Source organism: Macaca fascicularis, chromosome 1, assembly GCF_037993035.2.
Source record: "Macaca fascicularis isolate 582-1 chromosome 1, T2T-MFA8v1.1".
Classification (NCBI taxonomy): domain Eukaryota; kingdom Metazoa; phylum Chordata; class Mammalia; order Primates; family Cercopithecidae; genus Macaca; species Macaca fascicularis.
Genome location: NC_088375.1, coordinates 164,740,047 through 164,766,266, shown reverse-complemented (window position 1 = coordinate 164,766,266; position 26,220 = coordinate 164,740,047). Strand labels below are relative to the sequence as shown.

The following is a 26,220-nucleotide window of genomic DNA, read 5'->3' as shown; positions in this document are numbered from 1 at the left end:
AGTGCACTTGGGTTCCCTGAACCTTTGACACCAACTCTTGCCCAAGGTTTCTGTATTAGTCTGTTTTCACACTGTTATAAAGAACTGCTCCAGACTGGATACTTTATAAAGAAAAGAGGTTTAATTGACTCACAGTTCCACATGGCTGGGCAGGCTTCAGGAAACTTAAAATCATGGTGGAAGGGGAAGCAGATACATCTTACATGGCGGCAGGCGAGAGAGAGCATGTGAAGGAGGAACTGTCAAACACTTATAAAAACTTCACATCTCATGAGAACCCACTCACTTTCAAGAGAACAACATGGGAGAAACCACCCCCATGATCCAATCACCTCCCACCAGGTCCCTTCCTCAATATAGGGATTATGAAGATTATAATTCAAGATGAGACTTGGGTCAGGACACAGACCAAAACCGTGTCAGTTTAACAACTATTAATAGCTATAGCAGCTTTCAAGTCAATATGTTTGGGAGACAATTACTACAATTTGTCTATAACAGAAGTTTGTTTAAGGGAGTAGAAAATAATAAGACTGATGATGAAATGGTGCCATATTATGAGGTTTTAGAGTGGTTTGCTGAGAATTGGTTTCAACCATTGATTCCCAGACCTGTAGTGACTCTTAAAAATATTGAAGTGGGGCCCCACCCTACACCTCCCACTGGTGTAGATATTTAATAAGCTTCTTGGATTTTTGTTAAGCAGGCAGCCCTGCATGCCAACCATATTGGCATTTGTGAACAGGTGCTGTAGATTATGTAAACTACTAAAGCTTTTCAGATGGCAGTTTGCATAGGTTTTGTGTATTTGAGATTTACTTCTTGCTGAAGAGTACCCCCAGTTTTGTGCACTGCACAATCAGGTAAATCTGACAGGAAGGTGGTTGGAATGTCTTTTAGAGCAATGTATCATGCACTGCCTCACAATAGTATTTTCCTCCGTCTGTTGTAGGTCAATGCACAAACTGGCCCAGTTGGAAAGACTTGACCTAGGCAATAATGAATTCGGTGAGCTGGTAAGCAAATGCATTTTCTAAACTTGATAAATACACTCCAGGAGATTGTTTCTTTTGCTCGGTCTTTGTAAACCAAGGTATTAACTTGATTGCACATTTGTATTTGCTAAATGTAAAAATAAAAAACTGGAAGTTATTATTAGCTTTCACTTTTTGGAAAAGAAAATGGAATCGAGCCAGAAACAAATTGATAGTTTTGAGCACCAACTATGTGGCAGGTACCATGCTTAGTATGTTACATATGTTATCTCTTCTAATCCTGATTAGACATGTTGCCATTTTAACCTTATGGAAATGAGCTTAAAATGGTCACTGTCATACATAGCTATTATGTGGCTGAACAGGGATTAAACCCAGACTTGATTAACTGCAAAGACCATACCTTGAAAACCTACTTTGGAGGCTTCTTGGTACCATCGCATGAGAGAAGTAAGTCACCAGTGGCGTTCTGATTCTTACTGTACTTAAAGCGTCTTTCTAGTGAACTACCTTACTGCTGGCAAGACTGGCAGAATTCTGCCTCCTCCTTTTAAGCATCCATTTTATTTAAAATTTGCCTGAAGACCAGAATCTCAAATGCAGATCAGAAAGCATATACTTGTTTACAAGACGACTCAGCTTTCTCTATCCAGAAGTCTTCCACTTGAATATCTTCAAATTTCAAAAAATTCAATTCATCTAAAGTGTATTTTAACTAATTTAAAGTTAAAACATTTAAGTAAGCAATCCATTCCCTGTCCCAGGTCTGTTACTAGCTGTGTGACCTTGTGCAAGTTGTATAACCTCTTTTAGCCTTATTTTCCTCATGTATAAAATGGGGATTATAATGTTCTCCCTCACACAGGGCTTGTGTGAGAATTAAATGAGATAATGTAGGTACAGGACCTGGCAAAAGTTATTCTAATGAATGCCAGTGTGCAAGGGTGAAAGGGTTTAACTCACACTGTATTTTGAATGCACAAAGAAAATTAATTTGTTTTACTTCAACTATAGCTAATATGATCATTACCCCAGCCTCCATCAGTTGTTTATTAACAATAAAAACTGAGTTTTATTCTTCTGTGATTACGTTTAATCTGATTTAAGAAGTTAGATAGTCCTTTTAGGTTGTTTTCATGTTTCTTACATAAAAGTTCCTAGTCTCTCATGTTCCTCTCTCCATCCCCTGCTTTCCTCCCTAAGATGGAATTTGGGTATGTGCAGAGGAGGCTAAATTTCTTCATGACCTGGGCAGTAAGGACTCTCTGGCCTCAAGCTAGTTTTCAGAAGTAGGCTGGCAGCACATGCTGGTCTCTGGGCTGCTGTCTGCAGCTGATGCTGCCTCCTGTGTTAAATCTTCTGTTCTGAATCTGCAGTCAGGTCTTCGGGCTCAGACAAAACTCTCTAGGAGCATTGGCTGTCTTCCTCTTTGGGCATTGCTATACTCAGCTCTCACTGGCTATAAATGAATGAGACTGTGCCCTGTCCTCCCTCCACCACAGGATGAGCAGTCCATCCCCAGTTTGTGTTGTGAAGGGCCCTCACCAGCCATGACCCCAGTAGTGGCCCCATGGCCTGTCTGCTGGCTCTGAGAGTCCACATAACATACAAACTGAGAGACGCCAAGTAAAGCCGAACTCCAGAGACTCCTTTGCCTGTCAGATTACACTGTCAAGTTTACTCTGCTTTGTATGCACCCAGTGTTGTTACAAAGCAGTTTGCAGGGTGGCCTCAACGCAGATATTAAGGCAAAAGTACCTCGTAAATATATAGCCTAATGTACCTCAGAAATTTTTACAGGAGATATTTATTAATGTAGGTAGAGAGATTGGTGAGGGTGGTAAATAACAGATAGTGGCAAAACTAGTAGTTTTATATAAGTTGTTAAGGACCTAAGATCTGCTCACACTTTTATTAAGACGTGTAGGTCAGTCTAATAATTGAAAAACATGGACAGTGGATTCAGACAAACTGAGGTTTGATTCAACTTCATCACTAGCTAACTGGGTACCTTTGGGTCTATAGCTCACTATCCAACTTCCTTATTAATATAGTGAGGGCACCAATCTCCTCTATCTTAAAGGCTTTGTGAGAGAATTTCATACAAGATAATCTACAACAAACATTCGGTATGTTAAATGAATTTCAGTTCTGTCAGGTGTATTATTCTGCAAGTGTTTCATATGAATATGTGTGAATCAGTATTTTACTGTAAAGATTTGGGTCAACAATGATGAAAAACGTGGGTTTATTTTTCAAAACTAGATGTACTAAAAGTAAATTTTAAATTATTTCAGTAATGTGTGATTTATGGTATCTAAGAAATCCTATGAGCAGAAAACTTTTATTTTGTGATATGCCAGTATTTCATGCTAGGCACAAAGTAAGTCTCCTTTTCTATTTTTTTTTTCTATTTTTTTCTTACTTTTGCCTTTGTTCTAGGAGGTTTTATTTGATAGTGCTTAGGTATTTGAAGAGTATAACTGTGAAACTTTATGTTTCTGATGTTACTCACTTTTAATCATAGTTTTCTCTTACTAGTCATATGCATGGAACTGGCTGCTGTTGTAACAGTAATAACTTTTAATGAGAAAATAACAGACTTTGCTCTGATAAGTGACCTCTAGAAACAATGTCATGTGAAGGAGAGGAGATCAAATCCTATTCTGTAGCTAGATATTGACACCATACGAGATTATCATTAGATGATTTATTTTTGCATGACATGGTAAAGAGACAATGTGGAGAGTAGATGACTATAATTTTAAAAATAAAATGTGAGGGCCTAATGAGAACAGAAGTTGGCTTGCTTGAGAAGCAGTGTAAATGTCCCAAATAAGATTCAGAGTAGAAATATCTACTTACGGAAGCATTCATAATAATGAAAAATTCTAAACAAAAGGAATTATTTTATATTTTTAACAGCAATTATCCCCAGAAGATATTAGGCAAAGTTCTGAGAACATAATAGATATTTTTGGGGAGTTTTTTGTTGTTTCTTTCATGAATTGTTTTGCTCAACATAAAATGAATAAATGTTCGATTTTTAAAAAATAGAAAATTAAAAAGTGAAAAAATGAGAGTAAAGATAATTCATGATCTCATCCTATATATAACCATTATTAATATTTTTTGGTATATTCTTCCCTTTACTCTCATTTTCTTTAATGAAGTCAAACAAGTATTATTTGGGGTCAGGTCAGAGATGGAACACTATTAGGCCGATGTGTGGAACCAGATAACATCAACCCTTAGGATCATCCTCTTTGCTGACCATGGCCAACCCTCCCCCAATCTAGACCCAGCTTACAGCTGCAAGCCTCCTTCACTGCCTCTCTCCTCCCCTCCCTGTGCTGGAAAGAAGAGGGCTGTTCTGTAAAGGAGAGTGTCACTCAAGACCCCAACAACTCTGCCATGGGAGCCTTCATCAGAAGAGTCAGTGATAAGAAGCAAAATGTGCCTTTTTGTAAGCCAGAAAGAAAGAAGATCCCAGCCCAGAGGAGACTAACAAACTAAGTGAGAAGTAGTCTATATGTGGTTTAGAGTTTGGGAATTCAAAGAAAGCAGCATGGGCAGGGACCCACTGACCACAGAGTGGCAATGGGTAGCAGGGAAGGAAGGCAGGGAGTACAATGGTTATTGGAGCAGCATCTCCCCTTTGCCCCCACCAAAGCCCCACAAAGGACTCCTAAAAAGAATAACTGGGGAGGACTATTTCAAGAAGGACCTAATGTCCTTATCCTGAGCTATTCAAGCAGGGAGTGCTTGAATAGACTTAAAATTTTACTCTAAGTGTGGCATAATACATACTGGTTATACGTGTCTGCACAGATATTTCTACCTACCAAATTGGAATTATAGTGTGCATTCTATTTTATTTTAAATCATGGTTATCAAATTCAAAATCTAGATTCATTACAGGCGTAATATATAACCTTTCTTTGTAGCTAAACTAGAAAGATTGCCAAATAATGGATACAAAATAAACACTAAACTAACTTGTCTATCCCTGATTTCTAATGAAATTGATGATTTTTTCGTGTATTTGTGACAATTTGCATTTCCTCTTTTGTAAAATGCCAGTTTATGTATTTTTGCCCATTTTTCTATTGGTAGTCATGTTCTTGTTGATTTATGGAGATCTTTGATATATTTCACATACTAATCCTTTGTTGGCTGTAGGTACTACAGTTATTTCTTTACAGTCTCTGGAGAGTCTTTTTATTTTCTACCTGGTACATTTTGATGGATAGAAGGTCTTAATTGTAAAATAAGAAAATGTATACTTTTTGGTGTATAGCACATTTTGTTTTGCTTAGGAAGTCCTTCCTTCCTCAAAGCCAAAACATTTTTTCATGCGTTTTCTTCTAAACATTTGAAGGTTTAATTTTTTCATAACCTAATTGGTTTCTGTGGAGGGCTTCATTATTTATACTGTGTACTGTGTATTTTTGTTCCAGAGACTCAGCTTTCCAAGAACCATTTATTAAGTAGCACTTCCTTTCCACGTGGATATGAGTATCACCTCTTAACAAAATAGGATTTCTCTACATTCATGAGTTACTTTCCTCATTTTCTAGGTACAAAAACTACATGATTGTAATTAGCACAAATAATGTTTTGACAGTGGATAGGGAAAGTGTCTCAAACTTAGGCATCTGGACATTTACTTTTTGTATAAATTTAGAATTAGTTTGTCAAGTTTCTCAAAAAGAAAAAATGTTAGGACTTGATTACAATGGCATTGACCCTATAACTCAATTGTTTATTGGAATAATAATAAAGAGTTGACATTTCTATCATATCAAATTTTTTTAGGCATCAACATAACATAATCTTCATTTGTTTTCTATTTTAATATCTAAGTTTTATAATTTTCTTCAGAAAAAGATTTCACACATTTTTAATTAATTTATTCCTAAGTACATTATTTTAAAATTATAGTTATAAATGTGCTTCTTCAAAAATTATAGTTTCCAGTTGCTTGTTGCAGGTTTTTATTTTTTCTTCCAAATTTATTTTAGGTTCAGGTGGTACACGTGCAGATTTGTTACATGGATAAATTGCATGTCACTAGAGTTTAGTGTACAAATGATTTCATCACCCAGGTAGTGAGTGTAGTACCTGACAGGTAGTTTTTCAATCTTCACCCTCCTCCTACCCTCCATCTTCAGGTAGGGCCCCAGTATTTACCTCTTTGTGTCCATGTGTGCTCAATGTTTAGCTCCCACTTATAAGTGAGAACATGTGGTATTTTGGTTTTCTGTTCCTGCATTAATTTGCTTAAGTTAATGGCCTCCAGCTGCATCCATGTTGTTGCAAAGGAAATGATTTCATTCTTTTTTAACACTGCATAGTATTCCATGGTGAATATGTACCATGTTTTCTTTATCCAGGCCACCACTGATAGGCATCGAGGTTGATTCTATGTCTTGGCTATCATGAAAAGTTATTGCAGGTTTTTTTCACTTCTATCTGGCTACCTGCTAAACCCTCTTAATAAAATGAATAATTTGTTTATAAGTTAGTTAGGGATTTCTATGTAGCTAATCAAATAGTCTGTAAATAATCACAGTTTGTTTTCTTGAACCTTAATTTTTAAACACGATTTCTTTTTTTGCTTTATGTGTGACTAGTACTATGTTGAAGTGAAGCAACTATCATTGTCTGATTCCTGATTTTAATGGGAACACCTATAATGTTTTGTCATTAATAATCTCTTTACTATTAGCTTTGTATAGATATTCTATATCAGGTTCATAACATCCCTTCTTGCTTCTAGATTACTAAGAGAATTTAGCATGAACAAGTACTAAACTCTGTGAAATGCTTTGTCTGTATTTATTGATATTCCATATTTTCTCTTTTATTCTGTTAATACAAAATTTCTAGTGTAAAACCACTTTTGCATTTTGCAGAGAAGCCGAACGTAAATAAAAAGAGCAAGTCCCTCTTCCTCCTGCAGCCTCTCCCCAGGACACTCAATTGTTAGAGCCTAACATGGAGCCACCTTGTCAAAACGGCAGTGTGGCTAACCCCAGAATTACGAAGTAGAAATTAGAAGAGTTAGCTCACAGCTGAAAAGCCACTGTTTAATAACCAGCAAGTCACTACTGTGTCCTGAAAACAATAGACAAGAGAAGTGTTGATTTTTGTGATTCAATTTTGACATCATTTTCTCCAGAAAGTTTTCCTTGCATCTAGCCGAGTACCCAGCTCCCAACTGGTACTTGACGTTTATAGACAAATCATTTGATTTTAAAAGCAAACAGATCAGTCAATTCTCATCATCAGAATCATGCCTATGTAAATACAGATTTTTAACTCTAAACAATAGTAGAGGTAGAGAAAATGCTTTCATTTATCTGAAAAGCAGTCATTCCATAATTAGCTGTCTTTTGAAGTATCAATCCCAATTTACTTTGAGACATAATTCCAAATGAGTTTCTTGATGAAACTTTAAAGTACAAAATTTGAAATTGTGACCAATAAATACATACACACATGCAAATATGCGTATGTGTACATAAATAAATAAATCTGCAGTCCCACTAACTATGAAATTTGAAAGGAATTCTTGAAGAATCATTCAATTAAAATGAACTTTCTGACTGAAACTAATTATAGAGATACTTCTTTCAGAGGAGGATCAAATTGGGGTCTCCACTTTTATCAATGCAACATCTCTTGACCTATGGCTTTAATAAGCAGACTCCACTGTCATACATAGAAGTAAAGAAACTCCTTTTCTTGCTCTTGAATTTTCCCTTTGCTAGCAGTAAAATAAATCATCTTTGCTTCTGTTTTCCAAGGAAGCAGCTTTTCCCTCATTGCCATTTCTCATTACCAAAATATCATGACTGGGCACTATGAATGAAATTAATTAGCTCGGTTTGCGTTTCCATAAATGGATTTTTCTGAGAACGGCATGTATCTCCATGTAGTCAAATACCCTGGTGATTCTGTCAACAGTTTCTACCAGAGAAATTGAAGGGGGAATAATATGTAAATCCATTAAAAGCTCCCTGATGGAACCAGAGTAAAAGCATATTAAATAGGAGTTCAAATGTATAATCAAGACTTTACAAAGAATCGCCCCCTGCAAAAATAAAAAAAAAAAAGTCAGACTTTACAAAGAAAATAAAAGTATTCTGCAACCAAGGAATAAACTGTATATATGACTCCTATTCACAACTCAAAAACATACTTGAGTTGTGAATAGGAGTTGTAAATCACCCCAAAAAAAACTAAGAAAAATTATATTTAAAGTAATTCAAACTAAAATCTTCATTTATATGCTGAAATTGAAATATCTGGATGTATTGCCTAAAATTGAGTTAATAGAAAACAGACATTATTTGATTTCAGGTTTCACAACAAACCAAAACTAAAAGTAAAAACACTGAGGAGAAATATAAAGAAAGGAAAAGATGACATGGGGTGGGGAGATGTCATTGGTTAGTCTGGCTGGGTAAGCTTCATTCTCAGAAGGTAGCATTTTAGTAAAAACTGAAAGGAGGTCAGGGAGTGAGCCCATGCAAATATCTGGCCGGAAGATAGTTCTATGCAGAGGGAACAACAAGTACCAACACCTGATATGAGACCAAGACTTCTTGCTGTGGACAGCAAGAAGCCCAGAAGGATGCAGTAGACCAAGTGAGAAAAGTAGTGAGAGATAAATTAATTTGTGGAGTGGGAGAGAACCCTGTAAGACATTTTAAGGATTTAGGATTTTATTCTGAATAAAATGGGAAGCTCTGTGGAAGGGTTTGAGCAAGTAGAATCTCGATCTGACTCACATCAAATTATGTTACTTTATATTACATTAGGTCATATTAATTAATTACATTATCAGGACAACTTTACTATGTTGAGAATAGATGGGGCAGGTAGTGTCAAGGTAGAGTCAGGGAAACCAGTTAGGAAGTTATTGCAGTAATCTAGGCAGGAAATATTAGCATGCTGGATTAGGGTAGTAGCAATGGAGGTGGTAAGAAACTGATTTCTGGGTACATTTTAAAAGTATAGCTAGAAGAAGATATGGTAGGATCTGAATTTTGTGAATTAGGAACACCTTCTATCAAAAATTAATACAAAATTAGAAATACATAATTACATACAAAAGAGAATGTTATTCAGAATTTAAAAAAAGAAACTACACATTTTAAATTACAAATAAAAATCATAAAATATAATTTTGAAAGCTGACAAAATGCCACAGACATTATAAAATCCAGGAAAATAACATTAATAGCATACATCTATAATGCTTCCCTCCCCCTTACATTTTGGTTTCATGCTCTTTGACAGCCTTTCCACATGACAAACATTGTGTAGTATTTTCTTTGGAGATAATAGAAAAACAATCCAGTCTTTCCTCTAACATGATTTTTAATATTGATAGTTTGGAAATGCTTATAATTTTCATTGATATGCCTTGCAAAATTTTAGGATTGTTGTCAAATTTGGGAAAACATTTGCCTCCATATATTTCAAACCTTCTTTTTCCTCCACCACCTACGTACTTATGGTGCCAGGAACCAAAGAACAGGTTTATGTCTCAATGCATCCCCTGGCCCTGCACCTTTATGTCTTGATGGTCAGGTGAGTGGGCACAATGGGCAGTAGGAGGATTTCCAGAAGCCATTTCTAAATAAAATGGCTGGCTTGCTAGCACAAGTTAAGTACGCATAGAAATTATTGCAAATCATATAAACATATTCCACAAAACCTGTATTAAGGGTATCCCTATACAACTTTCTTTTAGCAAGCTTTTCAAAATTCCTGGGGCCATTCAGTCACCACAGGACATGAGAGAAATTGCAACAGAGGGGAAGCAAAATAGAAATTCTAGTTAAAATATCTTACTTTTATCCAGAATTCCAGGCCTACATATATTCCTGTGTTACTTTTCTATTTCTGAATGATAACAAATTACCACAAATTCAGTGTATAAAGGCAATACAAAATTATTATCTTACAGTTCTGGAGGTCAGAAGTCCTACAGTCGAGGTCTCATCAGGGCTGCACTCCTTCTAAAAGTGCTAGAGGAAAATCCATTTCTTCTCTTTTCCCAGCTTCTAGAGGCCACTTGCATTCCTTACGTGGCCCCTTCCTCACATCGCCTTGGTCTCTGCCTCTATCATCACATTTTCTCTACCATCTCTGACCCCCTTGCCTCTCTCTTATAAGGACATTTGTAATTACGTTGGGCCCCTTCAGATAATCCAGGATAATCTCTCCATCTCAAGATCCTTAAATTAATCACATCTGCAATTTCTTTTACTATGTAAGGTAACATATTTATAGGCTCTTGGAATTAGGATGTGAACATCTTTGGGGTGTCATTATTCCGTCTGCTACAAGCTTGTCCAACCCTTGGCCTGTGAACCACATGTGGCCCAGGACAGCTTTGAATGCAGACCAACACAAAGTTGTAAACTATCTTAAAGCATTATGAGATTTTTGTGTGATTTTTTTTAGCTTATCAGCTATCATTAGTGTTACTATATTTTCTATGTGGCCCAAGACAATTGTTTTTCTTCCAGTGTGGCCCAGGGAAGCTGGAAGATTGGACAGCCCTAGGGTAGTACGATACCCAAGAAAATTGAAAACGCTGTGTTCACACAAAACTCACACATGAATATGCAAACCAACATTATTGATAATAGGCAAGAAGTTGAAACAATAGAAATGTCCATCACCTGTTGAATGGATGAGCATAATGTCGTATATCCATACAATGGAATAGTATTCAGCAACAAAAAAAATGATTAAAGGTTTGATATGTGCTACAACTTGGTTAAACCTTGAAAACATTATGCCAACTAAAGGAAGCCAGAAACAAAAGGCATGTATTATATGATTTTACTTATACGAAATGTCCAGAATAGACAAATCCACAATGACAAACAGTAGATTGGTGCTTTCCAGGTTCCAGAGGGAGAGGAGAATGGGGAGAATGAGTATGGGTTTTTTGGGAAATGATGAAAAATACTGGAATTAGATAGTGGTGATGTTTCCCCACTCTGTGAATATGCTAAAAACCACTTAATTTTATGCTCTAAAAGGGTGAATTTTATGATATATGAGTTATATTTCAATGTTTTAAATCTTAAAAAATAAAACAATCTTACTTTTGCAAATATTCCAAAAACATACGGCCAAGTGAACACTTTTCTAGGCTGCCTCCCAGGATCTAGAAAGGAATTCATGCAAATAAGGGCTTTAAAGCTTAAATTTCGTTAACTTCAAGGTAAACCTGCCTCTAGGTAGAAGCAACAGGATTTGTTGACAGATCACATATCAGGAATAAGAGGGAGAGTAGTTAAGTGTAACTTCAAGATTTGAGACCTAAGCAGCTTAAAAAAATGAAATTTCTAATTCCAAGTAGCAAACAATAAAAAATGAAGGGTTTTTTTCAGTTCTTTTTTTTTTATCATAGTAAACACACACACACACACACACACACACACAATGTGAGATTTACCCTCTTCTCAAATTTTTCAATAGCCATTACATTATTGTGAACTAATAAGCACAACATTGTGCAGCAGATCTCTAGAACTTTTCTATCTTGCATAAATGAAACTTTTGCCCATTGACCTGCAACTCCCCGTTTTCCTCTCCCCAGCCCCTGGAACCACCATTCTGCTTTCTGCTTCTGTGGGTTTGGCTTTTTCAGATATGTCTTTTCAACAGAATCATGCAGTATTTACCTTTCTGTGACTGGCTTATTTCACTTTCCAAAATATTTCCGAGGTTCATCCATGTTTCTACATGATAGGAATTTCTTCTTTCTTGAGGCCAAATCATATTTCATTACATATATATGTTACTCATCAGTTGATCCACTCATTCATCGGTGGACATGTAGGACATTTATTTATTCATCCATCAATAGACATTTGGGTCACTTACACATCCCAGCTCTTTTAATAATGCTGCAATGAATACATAAGGACAAACTTTTTTGAAGTCTCTATTTCAGTTCTTTCGGATAAGAATCCAAAATCATGATTGCTGGATCATATAGTAGTTTTATTTTTAATTTTTTGAAGAAACTTCATATTGTTTTCCATAATGGCAAAACCATTTTACATTCCCACCAACAGTACATAAGAGTTCCAATTTCCCCACATCCTTGCTAAACTTATTATTTTTTTTCTTGATAATGTTTGTTCTAACAGGTGTGAGGTGATTTCTCATTGTGTTTTTTATTTGCATTTTCCTGATTATTACTGATGTTGTGCATTTTTTCATATACCTGTTGGTTATTTGTATGTCTTTTTTTACGAAATGACTCTTTAGGTTCTTTCCTGATTTTTAACCAGGTTGTTTTACTATTATTGAGTCTTTTTAATTCTTCATATATTTTAGATATTGATCCATTATCAGATAGGTAGTTTGCAAATACTTTATCCCATTCCATATGTTGCCTCTTCACTCTGTTGACTGTTTCCTTTGACTTGCAGAAGATTTAGTTTGCTGTAATCCCACTTGTCTATTTTTACTTCTTTTGTCTCTGCTTTTGGGTTATATCCAAAGAGTCTTTGCCAAGAACAATGCCAAGAAACTTTTCTCTGTATTTTCTTCTAGAAGTTTTACAGTTTCAGTACGTACATTACTTAAGTCTTTAACCCATTTTGAGTTGATATTTGTATATGGGGTGGAATAAGGGTCCAATTTCATACTTTAGCATATCGAACTTTCCCAACATTATAAATCAGAGACTATCCTTTCCCCATTGTGGTGTTGTTGACACCTTTATTGAAGATCAGTTCATTAGTATAAATGTGGTTTTATTTCTGGGCTTTCTGTTTTGTTTCATTGGTCTATCTGTCTGTTCTCTGTGCCTGTACCATGCTGTTTCAATTACCATAACTTTTTAGTAGATTTTAAGATCAGATAGTATGATGCCTCTAGCTTTGTTCTTTTTGCTCAAGATTGCTTTGTCTATTTGTGAACTTTTGTGATTTCATGCTTGTTTTAGAATTGTTTTTTCTAATTCTGTGGAAAATGTCAGAATTTGTATGGGGATTGCATTAAATATGTAGGTCACTTTGGGTAGTATGGGCATTATAACAATATTAATTCTTCCAATCCATGAATACAGGATATCTTTCCACTTATTTCTATCTTCTTCAATTTATTTCATCAACATTTTATAGTTTCAATATACACATTTTTCACCTCTTTGGTTAAATTTATTTCTAAGTATTTTTTATGCTATCATAAATGGTATTTTCCTGATTTATTTTTGGACAGTTCATTTTTCTATATAAAAACGCTATGAATTTTATGTTGATTTTGTATCCTGCAACTTTACTGAATTTATTAGTTCTAATTTTGGTGGAACCTTTGGGGCTTTCCATATATAAAAGCATGTCATCCACAAGCAGAAACATTTTACATCTCTTTTCTATTTGCATGCCTTACTATTTCTTTTTCTTGCCTAATTTCTCTGGCTAAGATTTCCAGTACTCTGTTGAACAAAATTGGTAATAGTGTGCATTCTTGCCTTGTTCCTGATGTTATAAGAAAAGGTTATCGTCTTTCAGTGTCAAGCATGATGTTAGCTGTGGGCTTGTCATATATGACCTTTAGCATGTTGAGGTACATTTTTTCTATACATAATTTGTTAAGAGTTTTTAATCATGAAAAGATGTTGAATTTTGTCAAATACTTTTTCTGTATCTAATAAGATGATCATATTATTTTTATCCTTCATTCTGTTAATGTGGTGCATTTCAAACATTGATTTGTACATGTTGAACCATCCCTTTATTCCAGAGATAAATCCCACTTACAAATGTTCTGTGTGCCCTTGAGAAAAATGTTTATTAAGCTGTTTTTGGGTGGAATATTCTTTACATGTCTGTTAAGTCCATTGGTATACAGGGTTTTTCAAGTCCTGTTTTTGGGGTTTTTTTTAATTGATCTGGAATGTTCTAGTCATTGTCAAAAGTAGAATATTGATGTCCCTTACTCATATTGTGGTGCTTTCTATTTCCCCCATCAATTCTGTCAACATTTGCATCATATATTTAGATGTTCTGATATCAGGTTTGCATATATTTATAATTGTTATAGCTTCTTGGTGAATGGACCCCTTTATCATTATATAATGTTCTTTATCTATTTTGACAGTTTTTAAAGTCTAATTTGTCTGATATAAATATTAGCAGTCTTGCTGTCTTCTCATTACCATTTGCATGGAATATCTTTTTTCACCCATTCACTTTTATCCTATATTTGTCTTTAAATCTAAAGTGAATAGGCCAGGCAACAGTAAATAAGTATTTATATACTGTTACCTTTTCATTTCTGTACCAGACTTAACAATGGTTTATGCACTACTACAATATTCCCCCTTTTATCTGCAGAGAATATGCTTCAAAACCCACAACAGATGCCTGAAACTATGGATGGTACCAAACCTATATATACTATTTTTTATATATACATACCTATGATAAAGTTTAATTTATAAATTAGGCACAGTAAAAGACTAACAGCAATAACCATTAATAAAATAGAACAATTATAACAATACACTGTAAAAAAAAGTTATGCAAATGTGATCTCTCTCTCTCTCTCTCTCTCTCTCCCCTCTTTTCCCTATTTCTCTCTCTCAAAATATCTTATTGTGGCATACTAACTGTTCTTGTGATCTGTCAACCTGATAACTGAGAAGGTTACTAGGTGACTAATCAGGTGGGTAGTGTGTACAGCATGAATACGTTGGACGAAGGGATGACTCACATCCCAGGAGAGACAGAGCAGGACAGTGTGAGATTTCATCATGCTCCTCAGAACAGTGCACAATTTAAAACTTATAAGTAGTTTGTTTCTTGAATTTTCCTTTTAATATTTTCAGATTATGGTTGAGCACTGGTAACTAAAACTATGGAAAATGAAACTGTGGATAAGCAGGAGATTATTACAGAATTATATACTATGTATTTGTTGGTATGTTTACCTTTAACAGTAGGCTTTGTACTTTCATATGCTTTTGTGTCACTGTTTAATGTCCTTTTGTTTCAACTTGAAGGACTCTCTATAGCATTTCTTGTAAGGCAAGTCTAGTGGTAAACTCCCTTAGCTGAACCACTCCAACTGTAAAGTAATTATATTTTACACAGTTCTGTTTCCAGTGGATTTTCTAAATCCGGTGGATTTTCCCCTACCCCACTTTTCCTAGGTACTCAAGCACAGTGCTAGATACTGTCTATGGTGAGTGAGCAAGCAGATTTACAAACAAGCACATATCATTTGGGTCCTTCAAGAAATGTGGATGGCAGTAGAAGGCCCTTCTTTATGTGACCAATTCCCAATTCATAGCCTCCTCTGCACGACTAAGTAATCAATGTTGTGATTGATGTGCCAGCTACTTTTACAAGGCACTCTAGCTGAGTTCCAAATGAAGAGAGCTCCCCAACCCACCATCTCCTCCAGCCATTGATATAGGATTCTTAAGGCCTAAAGCTTTACTTGACAGCAAGACATGGATGAAGAATTACTGATGGGGACGTACACATTGTAGACTTTCAGTGTTGTTTTGATTGTGCTGACCTGAAGTTAGGTAGAACACTGCCTCCTTCTATATCTGACTCTATTACTCATATTAGAAGTCAGTGGGAGCAGACATTTAATGAGAATTATCAGCTAGTGAGATAACTCTAAGTACTAAGCCATAGCTGTCTAGAAATCTTTCAGTCTCTCCTTATGGACTAACTATGGCCTGTTTTGCTCTCAGCCCCTGCTGTTTCAAGTCTGGAGATTTTGTTTAAATTGTTAAGCTGATTACATTGCTCTTTAGTTACAAAAGTAGTTGTAATACAGAAAAAAAAAAAAAGGAAGAAGAATGGTCCCTTCACCAATCTCCCAGTCCCACTCCCCAGAGGTAGGCACAGTTTAATTTCTACCATGCCACTTCTTTCTCTATGCATTTACATTTACATGTATGTGCATCTTTTTCACTTAAAAAATATATTAGGCTGGGCACAGTGGCTCACACAGGTCATCCCAACACTTTGGGAGGCCTAGATAGGCAGATCACTTGAGCTCAGGAGTTTGAGACAAGCCTGACCAACGTGGCGAAATCCTGTCTCGTCTAAAAATACAAAACGTTAGCCAGCTATGGTCCCAGCTACTCCAGGGGCTGAGATGGGAGGATCACTTGACCCCGGGAGGCAAAGGTTGCAGTGAGCGGTGATTGTGTGGCTGCACTCCAGTCTGGGTGATAGAGCAAGACCCAGTCCCAAAGAAAAATAAAAGACAGAGAGAGAATTTAAATATTGTACATCTTTTATTATTTATATTCTTTTATTTAATCTATAACCTATTGATGGGCGTCTTTGTTGTTTCCGATATTTTGGTATTTTAACAATGCCATAAACAACTTTTTTATGTATATACGCATATACTTTCAAAGAATGGATTCTTACAGGTAGAACTACTGGATCATTGGGTGTGCATATTTTACTTTAATAGATAGTAAATTTTACCTTCCAAAAGCATTACTAATTTATATAAACTTTTGGAACTCATTTAAAAAGCCAAGCAGTTCTGACATCCCAGAGGGACTCGTTTTGGTTTGTGTTATCACAGGCAGTTGACCCTGATTTTTTTTTAATCTAATTGAATCTACTTAGTTTATTCTACAAAATTCTATGTGTTTATGGCCTCTTTGTTTTTTTTCTTTTCTGTCCACTAGCAGCAGCATTTTTTTTTCTTTCACTTGTTTTCAGTGGAAGAAAATCTGAATCAACTTGCTGTTTGTCCATTCACTACATGTTTATGTAGCTATTCTCAAGAATTGAGAATATAAAACTTAATAAAATACAAATTTTGCCATTCAGAAATCCAAGCCTAATAATAGTAATGAAAATGACGTACCACAATTAATAGACAGAGAGACACATGGATGGATGGATGGATGGATGGATGGATGATAATATAGGAGAACTGAAGAGTGACTTTTGGGGAGAAAGGCAGAGAGGTCCAGGGTAAAGAAATAAATGAAAGGTAAATAGGGAAGAGAGAACAACTCATAGACATTAGGAGTGATAACAGAAGACCAGGCTTGGAAAGCTTGACAAAATTAGATAGGCTGGAGTTACAGATCATTTTGTAGAATAAAGGGAGGCAAGATTAGAAAATTAAACTGAAGTAAGACTACCAGAGTCTTTGAATGCCATGCTAAGAATTTGGTATTTATCCTATGAATGACAAATAGTCTCAAAAATTATAAGCAGGTAAATAATATATTAGGGTCTACATTTTAAAATTTGCTCTGACATGAAAGATGAGTTAATCAATCAGCATTTTATTGTAAACTAAGTGTCAGAAATTGTGGTAAGTGCTAAAATTTTAATAGAAACTGACTGAAAACAATGATAATTGAAAATTATTATAATAGTTTTATAAATATGATACAGCCAGAACTGAGGTGGAAACAGAGGAGGAAAATGATAGAATCAAAAAATAAAGAACTGAAAGAACACAGGGGAGATGGATAAAAGAAAGAAATAATCTGCTATGTTGCTTTTAGTTGTAATCTGGATGCTTTGGGCATAATGTTAGAATTGAAATATAGGAGGACAAAGAAATTGAGTAGAAAAAGATGAAACAGTTCTGAACACACTGAGTTTGAATTGCCTTTGGAACACACAGGTGGAAATGTCTAAAAGATAGAGAGTAAACAAACAACATAGAGAATGGGAGAAAATATTTTCAAACTATGCATCTGACAAAGGTCTAATATCCAGCATCTATAAGGAACTTAAACAAATTTACAAAAAATTAAAAAGAGTACAAAGGACATGAACATACTTTCCAAAAGAAGACATACATGTGGCCAACAAACATAGGAAAAAAAACCACAATATCACTGATCACTAGAGAAATGCAAATCAAAACCACGAGATACCATCTCACATCAATCAGAATGGCTATTATTAAAAAGTCAAAAAATAACAAGATACTGGCAAAGTTGCAGGAAAAAAGAACACTTATACACTATTGGTGAAAGTGTAAATTAGTTCAACCACTGTAGAAAGCAGTATCACAAGTCCTCAAAGAGCTAAAAGCAGAACTACCATTCAATCCAGCAATCCCACTACTGGGTATATACCCAGAGGAATGTGAATCATTCTGCCATGAAGTCACATGCATGAAAATGTTCATTGCAGCACTATTCACAATAGCAAAGGCATGGAATCAACCTAAATGCCCATCCATGACAGACTGGATAAATGAAATGTAGTATATATAGACCATGGAAAACTATGCATCCATAAAAAAGAATAAGATCATGTCTTTTGCAGGAACATGGATTGAGCTGGAGGCTATTATCCTTAGAAAACTAATGCAGGAACAGAAAACCAAATACTGCATTTTCTCACTTAAAAGTGGGAGCTAAATGATGAGAACTTATGAACACAAAGAAGGAAACAACAAACACTGGAGTCTACTTGAGGACAGAGGGTGGGAGGAGGGAGAACAGAAAAGATAACTATTGGGTACTAGGCTTAATACCTGGGTGATGAAATAATCCGTGCAACAAACCCCCATGACATGAATTTACCTTCAAGTGTACCCCCAACCTAAAATAAAAGTTTAAAACATAAATTAATAATAATAAAAGATAATTAGAAATATCGATTTGAAACTTAGTAAATGTGTCTGAGCTAGATAAATATTTGAGAATCACTGATGAAACTGACCCTATGAAAACGGATCAAAACAGAAAATAAAATGTACAGAATCAGAAGAAAAAGGGGTTGTGGAAAATAACATAACAAATACATAAAAGATTTACAAAGTTTAAGATGTTATATACTATAACTAATTATTATTGCTGTTTCTGAACAATTGAACCAAACTACTAGATCTAATTTAAGTTCCACAAAATCAATCAGTTTGTCTCCCTGGTTCACCAGTATATTCCAGAACTAATAGAATATTGTCAAACATGTGATGTTTTTAGTAAATATTTATTCCTTGTCCAAATGCATTTATTGAATGCCTTAGACATATGTATTTATTATACGGGTGGATTAGGAGTCATGACATTCTCCATGAGAGCTCTAACAATTCTATTCCACAGCCACACTGTTGAATTTGTAAAGCCAGATCATTAAATCTGAAAAAAAGTCTTCCTTAAATTTATAGCCCAATTAAAACTACAGAAATCAGTCGTTACTTCTTAAATTTTCAAACAGTTGACTTTGCAGGGTAATTATTATTTTTTCCATTCCAAGTACACATTTTTGTCTTATGTTAATAAGACGGAAGTACAAATTTAAGAAAATATTTACAGTTAATGTGGAGAAAATGAAAAAGAAGCATACATCTATAGTAAGGTTCCCAGTGAACTAGAACTGCATTCTTCATGTTCAGACACCTCCAGTGTCTTCACAGAATGACTAGAAGACTGTTAACAGTGACAATCTTCTAGTCTAGTGCCAACAAAGTAGAGAAAACCCTAGTGGTGCGTGGTCCTCCTACATGCTGTGGGAGCCCTCCTTTTGAGAACAAAACAACCTCCATTAATCAGTCAACAGAAATTTTTTGAACTCCTACTGTTTGCCAGGCATTGCACTACATTCCAAAGGGCTTATAAAGAAATGTGAAGCCTGCCCATGCCTTCAGGAGAAGTATGTTTGTAAGAGACACAAGGCAAAAAAAAAAAAAAAAAAGTATTGTCAAATGAGTTGTCCAAGGAATAAATGCTGTTCTGTGGTGTAGTATTCAAGGTCTCCTAAGATCTGGCCCAGTTTACCTTTCTGGAGTGTTTCCTTAAATCCACCACTACAAGGACAATTGTTCTTCTCATAGTCTTTACTAACCTAAATTGAACTGCTTGCTGTCCTTCATATGTGCAGCATGCTTCCTACCTCTGTGTTCTTGCTTTTACTAATTCTTCCTTCTGGAATACCCTTGCTTTTCTCATCAGCAACTCTATACTATAGTTTGTAAATCTTATCTTTTCCTCAAGAAACAGCTCAAATACAGCACCTTCTCCAAAATTCCCTGACTTTACTAGCTATAAATAATCTTCCCCTCCTTGAATCTCCTCTACAAAGAGATCTGTACTGCACCCATTATTTTTGCCTTATGTCTTAATTGTCCCTATTTATGGAGCTGCATAATCATGGCACACGTCTTTCCCTTCTCCCTCCTCTACTGTTTGGTGAATAGTGCCCATAACAGGATTCTAACCTTTGGGAACCCACTGTGTTTTCAGTGCATCAAGTGCTATTGGCTCTTTCCTGTTGTTCCCGAAACCATCTCACAAGCCTTTTCATTTTTTTACATGTAATAATTGTGTAATATTTGATCTGTATTGGGATTAACCAACTGCACTAACTAGGATGGGAGCTCCTTAAGGAGCTCCTTGAAGAGCATTCATCTTAGTGACCCCTGTGTCCAAGCAGTGTATGTTAAAGAATCATCCACAGATTACCATCAACACTTATTACAGATTTTTATTTCTAGGCCACACTTGTAGAAATTCTGTTTCAGTGAGTTTTGTGCAGAGTTCAGGAACCTGCATTTTATCAAATTTTCTAGATGACTCTTATCTGATAAATTTAAAAATGGTCACCAGTTAATAAGTATAGAATTTGTTGAATACATGCTTACTTTTCTCTCTCTGTCTCTTAAACTATCAGCATCTTAAAGGAAGGACATGTGTTTCCACTAAGTACCTGGCCCAGCCATTTGAACATAGTAGTTTCTCAAACACTGTGGAATTGGTCTATGTTAATGGGGTGAGTTATGACTGGGGTAATTAAGAAAAGCTTTCCCTAAGGCGCAGAATTTTCTGAGCCTTGAAAAATGAGTTGGATTTGGATAGGTGGGGAGGGGAGAGAGCATCCTGGTCAGGAGATTGACATAATCAAAGGAAAGGAGTTGAGGAAACACAAGCATTCTGTGGGTTGATGATTAAATTAGTTTAACAAGAGCAAGAGATTATTGTGGCAGAGGAATGCAAGATGAGGCTGCCTCCCCACTGTATAAAATAAACATTGATTAGCAGAGCTCTCATTTTTGTTTTAATTTAATAAAAGCAAAAATAAGTGGTTTTGATGTGATTAATGACCAATAAGGGGTCCATGGTGCTGATTTGGCAAGCATCCACCTTCATGGCACATGTGGAAACACAAGATTTAGTATAGAATTAACTTGCCCAAGCATCTGTTCACAAATCCATATGAAAAAGAAAAAATAGACCAAAGCATATGTTATAAGCTAAAGTCTCAACAACTTCTTTTTCATATCATGTTGATAGGAATTGACATTTTTAGCAAAATCTCTTACTGACTGGGTAATGTGAATTCAAATATAAGATAACCACAATAATTATAAAGAAAAACTTTTTTTAAGAAAAGCATTCTGTTCACACATGAAAAAAATATTAACTTGTTACAAAAAAGACAGTAAATTTGTAGTTAAAATATATTCCTTCTGTCTTATGACACTGCCAGCACCAACCTATACATTTATAATTAATTCACTTGGACATTTACTCATTCACTGATCTGATAAATAGTTATTGGCAATCTACTGCTTGCAAAGCTGTACACAAGATGTTCATGGCAAAGCACTATGTGCATGATACAAATTGAAGATCATTCTTACATAGAAGAGAGAAGAAAGATTGATTAGAATAATTAAGATCAAATTATTATTCATTTCTTCATTCATTCAACAACTCTTAGATGAATGAATACAGCCCATGACTTTGCTTTGTTCTCTGTTATATGCCACACACTGAGCGTAGCACTTGATATATAATAAGTACTCAATAAACATTTATTGGGTGAATACTTGTATTGATCACTTTTTCAGGTTCTCGATTTACAAGAGTAAAGTAAAACCAGAGATGTCCCTGCCCTTAGTGAGTTCATAGTCTAGTGAGGAAGACAAATATTAATTATGTATACTCAGGAATGTAAAATTTCAGCTATGCCAAGTGTTGAGGTGCCTCTATCAGATTTGGCCTAACATACAAAGACTTCCTGAATAAATGGTATTGCAATGAAATCTAAAGAACAAGTGGAAATTAACCAGGCTAAGAGAAGGAGGAGGAGTGCTTTAGGCAGAAGAGGAAGCAGGAAAGAGCATGATGAGTCCACTGTGGCTGCCATGCAGATTGAGAGGGAGTCACAAAAATGGGAATGGAAAGGCAGGTGGCTAGGGTGAAAGTATGTAAAGACAACTCTTCGGGACTTCCAAGTTTATAAATATTAGGCAAGATTATATAGATAAGGAAATATATTGTTTAAAGTTGATGAAATCCAAATCAGTTTGATGAAATTGGTATGTTTACAAAAGACATTTGGTTAAAATTAAAACCTTAAAACTCATTGCTCATCTGTAATATAAATGAAAATTTTGTCTGATAAAACTAAGCAATTTTTTTTTCAGTGACAAGCAAAACAATTGAGCATCTAATTCCAAATTACATAACCTTGGACCCTGTACATTGAGCCAATAAATATTATAATTTTACTAAATTACACAGCAGCAATTAGCCCTCAAATGAGGGTTAATAACAAAATCAACACAGTATCATAAAAATAATTTGGGTGTACTGATGTAGAACTATATTGACAAATTAATATACCCTGACAAACAGTTCATTCAACTTTTGTGTAAGACTAATAAAAAATACCTAATTTATTGATATAGTTCACATGATAGAATTTATGCAGAGAAGAGTAAAGCTGAGACTCTTAAAGAGCAGTTGTGGAATGTGGAAACAATGACATTAAGATATGACCAAAGAGTTAGCTGACTTTACTCTCTCACTAGTTATTATAAAGTATTTGGTCAGGTAGGCTAATATTATTTTATACAATTTCTTTAGTTTTTCCTTTTGCCTGTTTCCTAGTATAATTTTTACCACAGTATTTAACTCTGGATTACATATCTCTGTCCATTAATCTATATCAACATTTTGTCTGAGATAATATTATAGTAATATTGAGTTTCCCTCTTCTCCATGCCCACACTCATATATCCCATAACACAGAGCTGGATATGGGATTGGTGCTTGGTAAGTACTTGTTAAATTTTCAGGAGTGGACAATTAGAATACTTATGGATAAATATTACATGTTTTAACAGTAATAATGAGAAGTATTTTAAGTTCTGACTAAGTTTAGTTTATTAATGTTATTAATATTTGAGTAGTCAGGTTTGGGAATAGATGTTGAAGAATGTTATAAATTGTCTCTTACCAGTTTATATTATTTATGTAGGATATGGAAAATAAATATAATAAATATCCAGCAATAGTTACATCATTTCTATTCTAATCTGATACCTAATTGAAAATAAGTATAAAACTGAAGAATAAAAATTAGAATGTATTGTAAAAATAGGATATAACACATTCAGGGTAATAAAACTATAATATATTTAGGAATAATAAAATAAAACAAATATGAAAAATGAATAACTCGCTTTCCACTTAAAATAATCCATCTAACTCTAATAGTGTTTAAAAAATTTGCATTTTTTCAAAATTCCGTTTAAAAGCCCATGATATATAACACATGAGATTTTATTGCTCTACATAACATTACTATGCAGTGAAGTCAAGTAGGATAAGTATAAGCATTCCTACTTCTCTAATGGGTAAATTAAAGCACAGCAAAATTAAAGGTTTCTGCTGATGACACTATCTTCTTTTTTCATTTAACATAAATTTATGAAGCATTCACTGGGTATCCACTAGGTAGAAGCTAGGTGATGACTCAGTTTAGCATTTTCTATCTACCACAAATTGAAAGCAGGATAACTTTGGAACTGATATATGAATGGGTTTTTGTTATGACTCGGTTCTTGCCTGCCTCTAATGAGGTATTTTTTTTACCAAGCACACAACCAAATGGTCTTTACCTGGAAAGACTTACAATTTTTTTCATATAGATTATCACTTCCATTGAACAAACGTAAGGTACTGACATAAAAAGCAGACTATCTACCTTATCATTTGCTGACTTCCAGGCAGAAAAGATAATGCATGCACACTTGACAGCTTAACTTCTCATTTGATAAAATGCTCACTGTTTAACAGATTGGTGATATAATTTTTTTCTTATTTTCTGTTCAGGTAATTGGGTATTATGTAGTTTAGTAGAGAATGAATGATCCTATACTGGATATTGATTACCAACTTTCAAATAATTCAAATTTTGAATTACATTGAAATCATGCTGAACAGAAGTAGTCTTTTCTGCTTCAGAAGGTGTTTCAGTTTTGCAGTACATCTTTATGACCCTCAAATGTTATTAACAACATTTTTTGCAACAGGCACACTGCTGAGTACCAGAGATTCAGAGATGCAAGCTCTACTTTAAAAGCTCACAATAGTTCTAGAATTATCAGTAAAAAGAAATTTCAGGTTACCGCTTTGCCAATAAAAAATAATGACCTTATTTGTTTTCCATTCTGTGAACTATCTAAATTGGAAAAAATATTTATCTACTCCAGAAGAAATGAAACATTTTTGGATATTTTCAGAGGTTAGCTCATAGGAATGCATAATGATAGAATGTGATGCATGTAAAAAATATATATATATATGTATTTTCAATATTCCAAATATTAATGAGAGAAAATAGATATACTGTAGAAACTATATAATTTACTATAATTATAATTTATGTTAGTGAACACCTATATGTCATCTAATGATTCTAAAATGAAATACTGCATTGGCAACTTCAAATTTTCTCTATATCTTAAAAACATTTACAGACATAAAATTTCCTTTAATCAATTGGACTTTAATGTAAGTTTTGCATTTAGACATTTAAAATTGTTTTTTCTTCTCTAATTTGCTATATGCCCTTTATTGGCTGACTTCACTAGCTAAGTATTTAGTCTGACTTATGTAGCTGTATTTTATGGATCCTAGCTCTAAAATGGAGATTGTAAAGACTTCCACAAGAGCAGTTTTCAGTGCCCTATCAGAGTGGGTTGAAGTGTGAATGGGAGATAAGGAAGCAAAAGCAACGAGTTGGGCACATTATTTCTACTGTGATCCTGTGAAAAACAGCAAACAAATAGGGAAGTAGATGGAAGGAGCTGTAGCATCTATAAAAACAGTATTTTTTTAATCATGGAAGTAACTAAAGCATGTTTTGTGTGCTGCTGAAGGTGACCTGGTAGAGGCAGAGGTTGAAAGTGTGTAGGAAATAAGTCCAGATCTAGAGTTCCTGTAAAGACAAGAAGAGATTTAGATCTCAGATGGACAGGAAGGAAACAAATTTGAGAGAGCCAGAGGTAGTTAGTGAGAGAAAACTACTGAAGTGACTGCAAAACACATAAATGTATTGCACTAAATTCAGACTAATTGTATCCCCAATTCAACTTCAACTAAGCCAGATCCTAAATATGCCACATTATGCCAGAGGAAGTATGATGAAGCGAAAGTGAATGTAGCAGAATACGGCAGTCTTAACCAATTGTCTTAAAATATATTCCTTTGCAAATTCTCTAACTATGCATGTGAAGTTCAAGCTTTATTACCTTTGGAGTAAATATACCTATTATTGTTTGTGTTTGTTTCAGTAAATAATGGGGTAAGTGATGAGCTGTGGTAAAAAGAGGATACTTTTAACAAGACTGAAGAATTATGAAATAGTCTCAGAGAGTTGAAAAGCAACTTGGGAAAAAGTAGCAAAGTTGCAAGCATTATTCAATCCCCATTTCAGGTGTTTGTTGGGAATTTAAAGTTAAAGCAGTCAACCAAACCGTGATTTTCTCCAACAAATCTTCATGCATTTGCAGAAAAGGCAGAATGTTGGATTCAACCAATGTTAAGTTCAACTAGGGAAATGTAACAAAAGAAACAGTTTGCTAAGTGATGTTTGCAAGAAATTGTTCATAACAATGGACTGTTAAAGAATCTCAGCTTAGGAAGGAAGGAAAGATAGGTAAATAGAGAAAAGGTAAATTTAGCATATCAGTGATATATCAATAACTGTGGCAGAGGAATTCTAGGATACTGTAATAAGTGAACTGAAAGCATAGGAGGTGATGATCAGCCAGTGGTATATTTGCAATTGAGATTTCAAAGGTAATATAGATCATTGTGATGGCTAATCTAAGTGTTATCTTCGGAATAGGTTACTGAGGTGGAGAAGAAGAATAGATTGGTCATGAACGTAGATTGTTTATTTTGTTCAATTTAGATGGAATT

General features: G+C 34.8%; 1 protein-coding gene across 17 annotated transcripts in view; it reads left to right on the top strand.

The window, feature by feature from the left end:
• The window catches only part of LRRC7 (leucine rich repeat containing 7), a 553,605-nt gene that overhangs the window by 357,011 nt on the left and 170,374 nt on the right, over positions 1 to 26,220 (top strand). For all 17 annotated transcript variants that reach the window (XM_074003903.1, XM_074003898.1, XM_005543054.5 and 14 more), the window contains one exon: positions 953 to 1,016. In XM_074003903.1, coding sequence (XP_073860004.1) covers positions 953 to 1,016 — 64 coding nt within the window. The remainder of the gene's footprint in view (positions 1 to 952; positions 1,017 to 26,220) is intronic.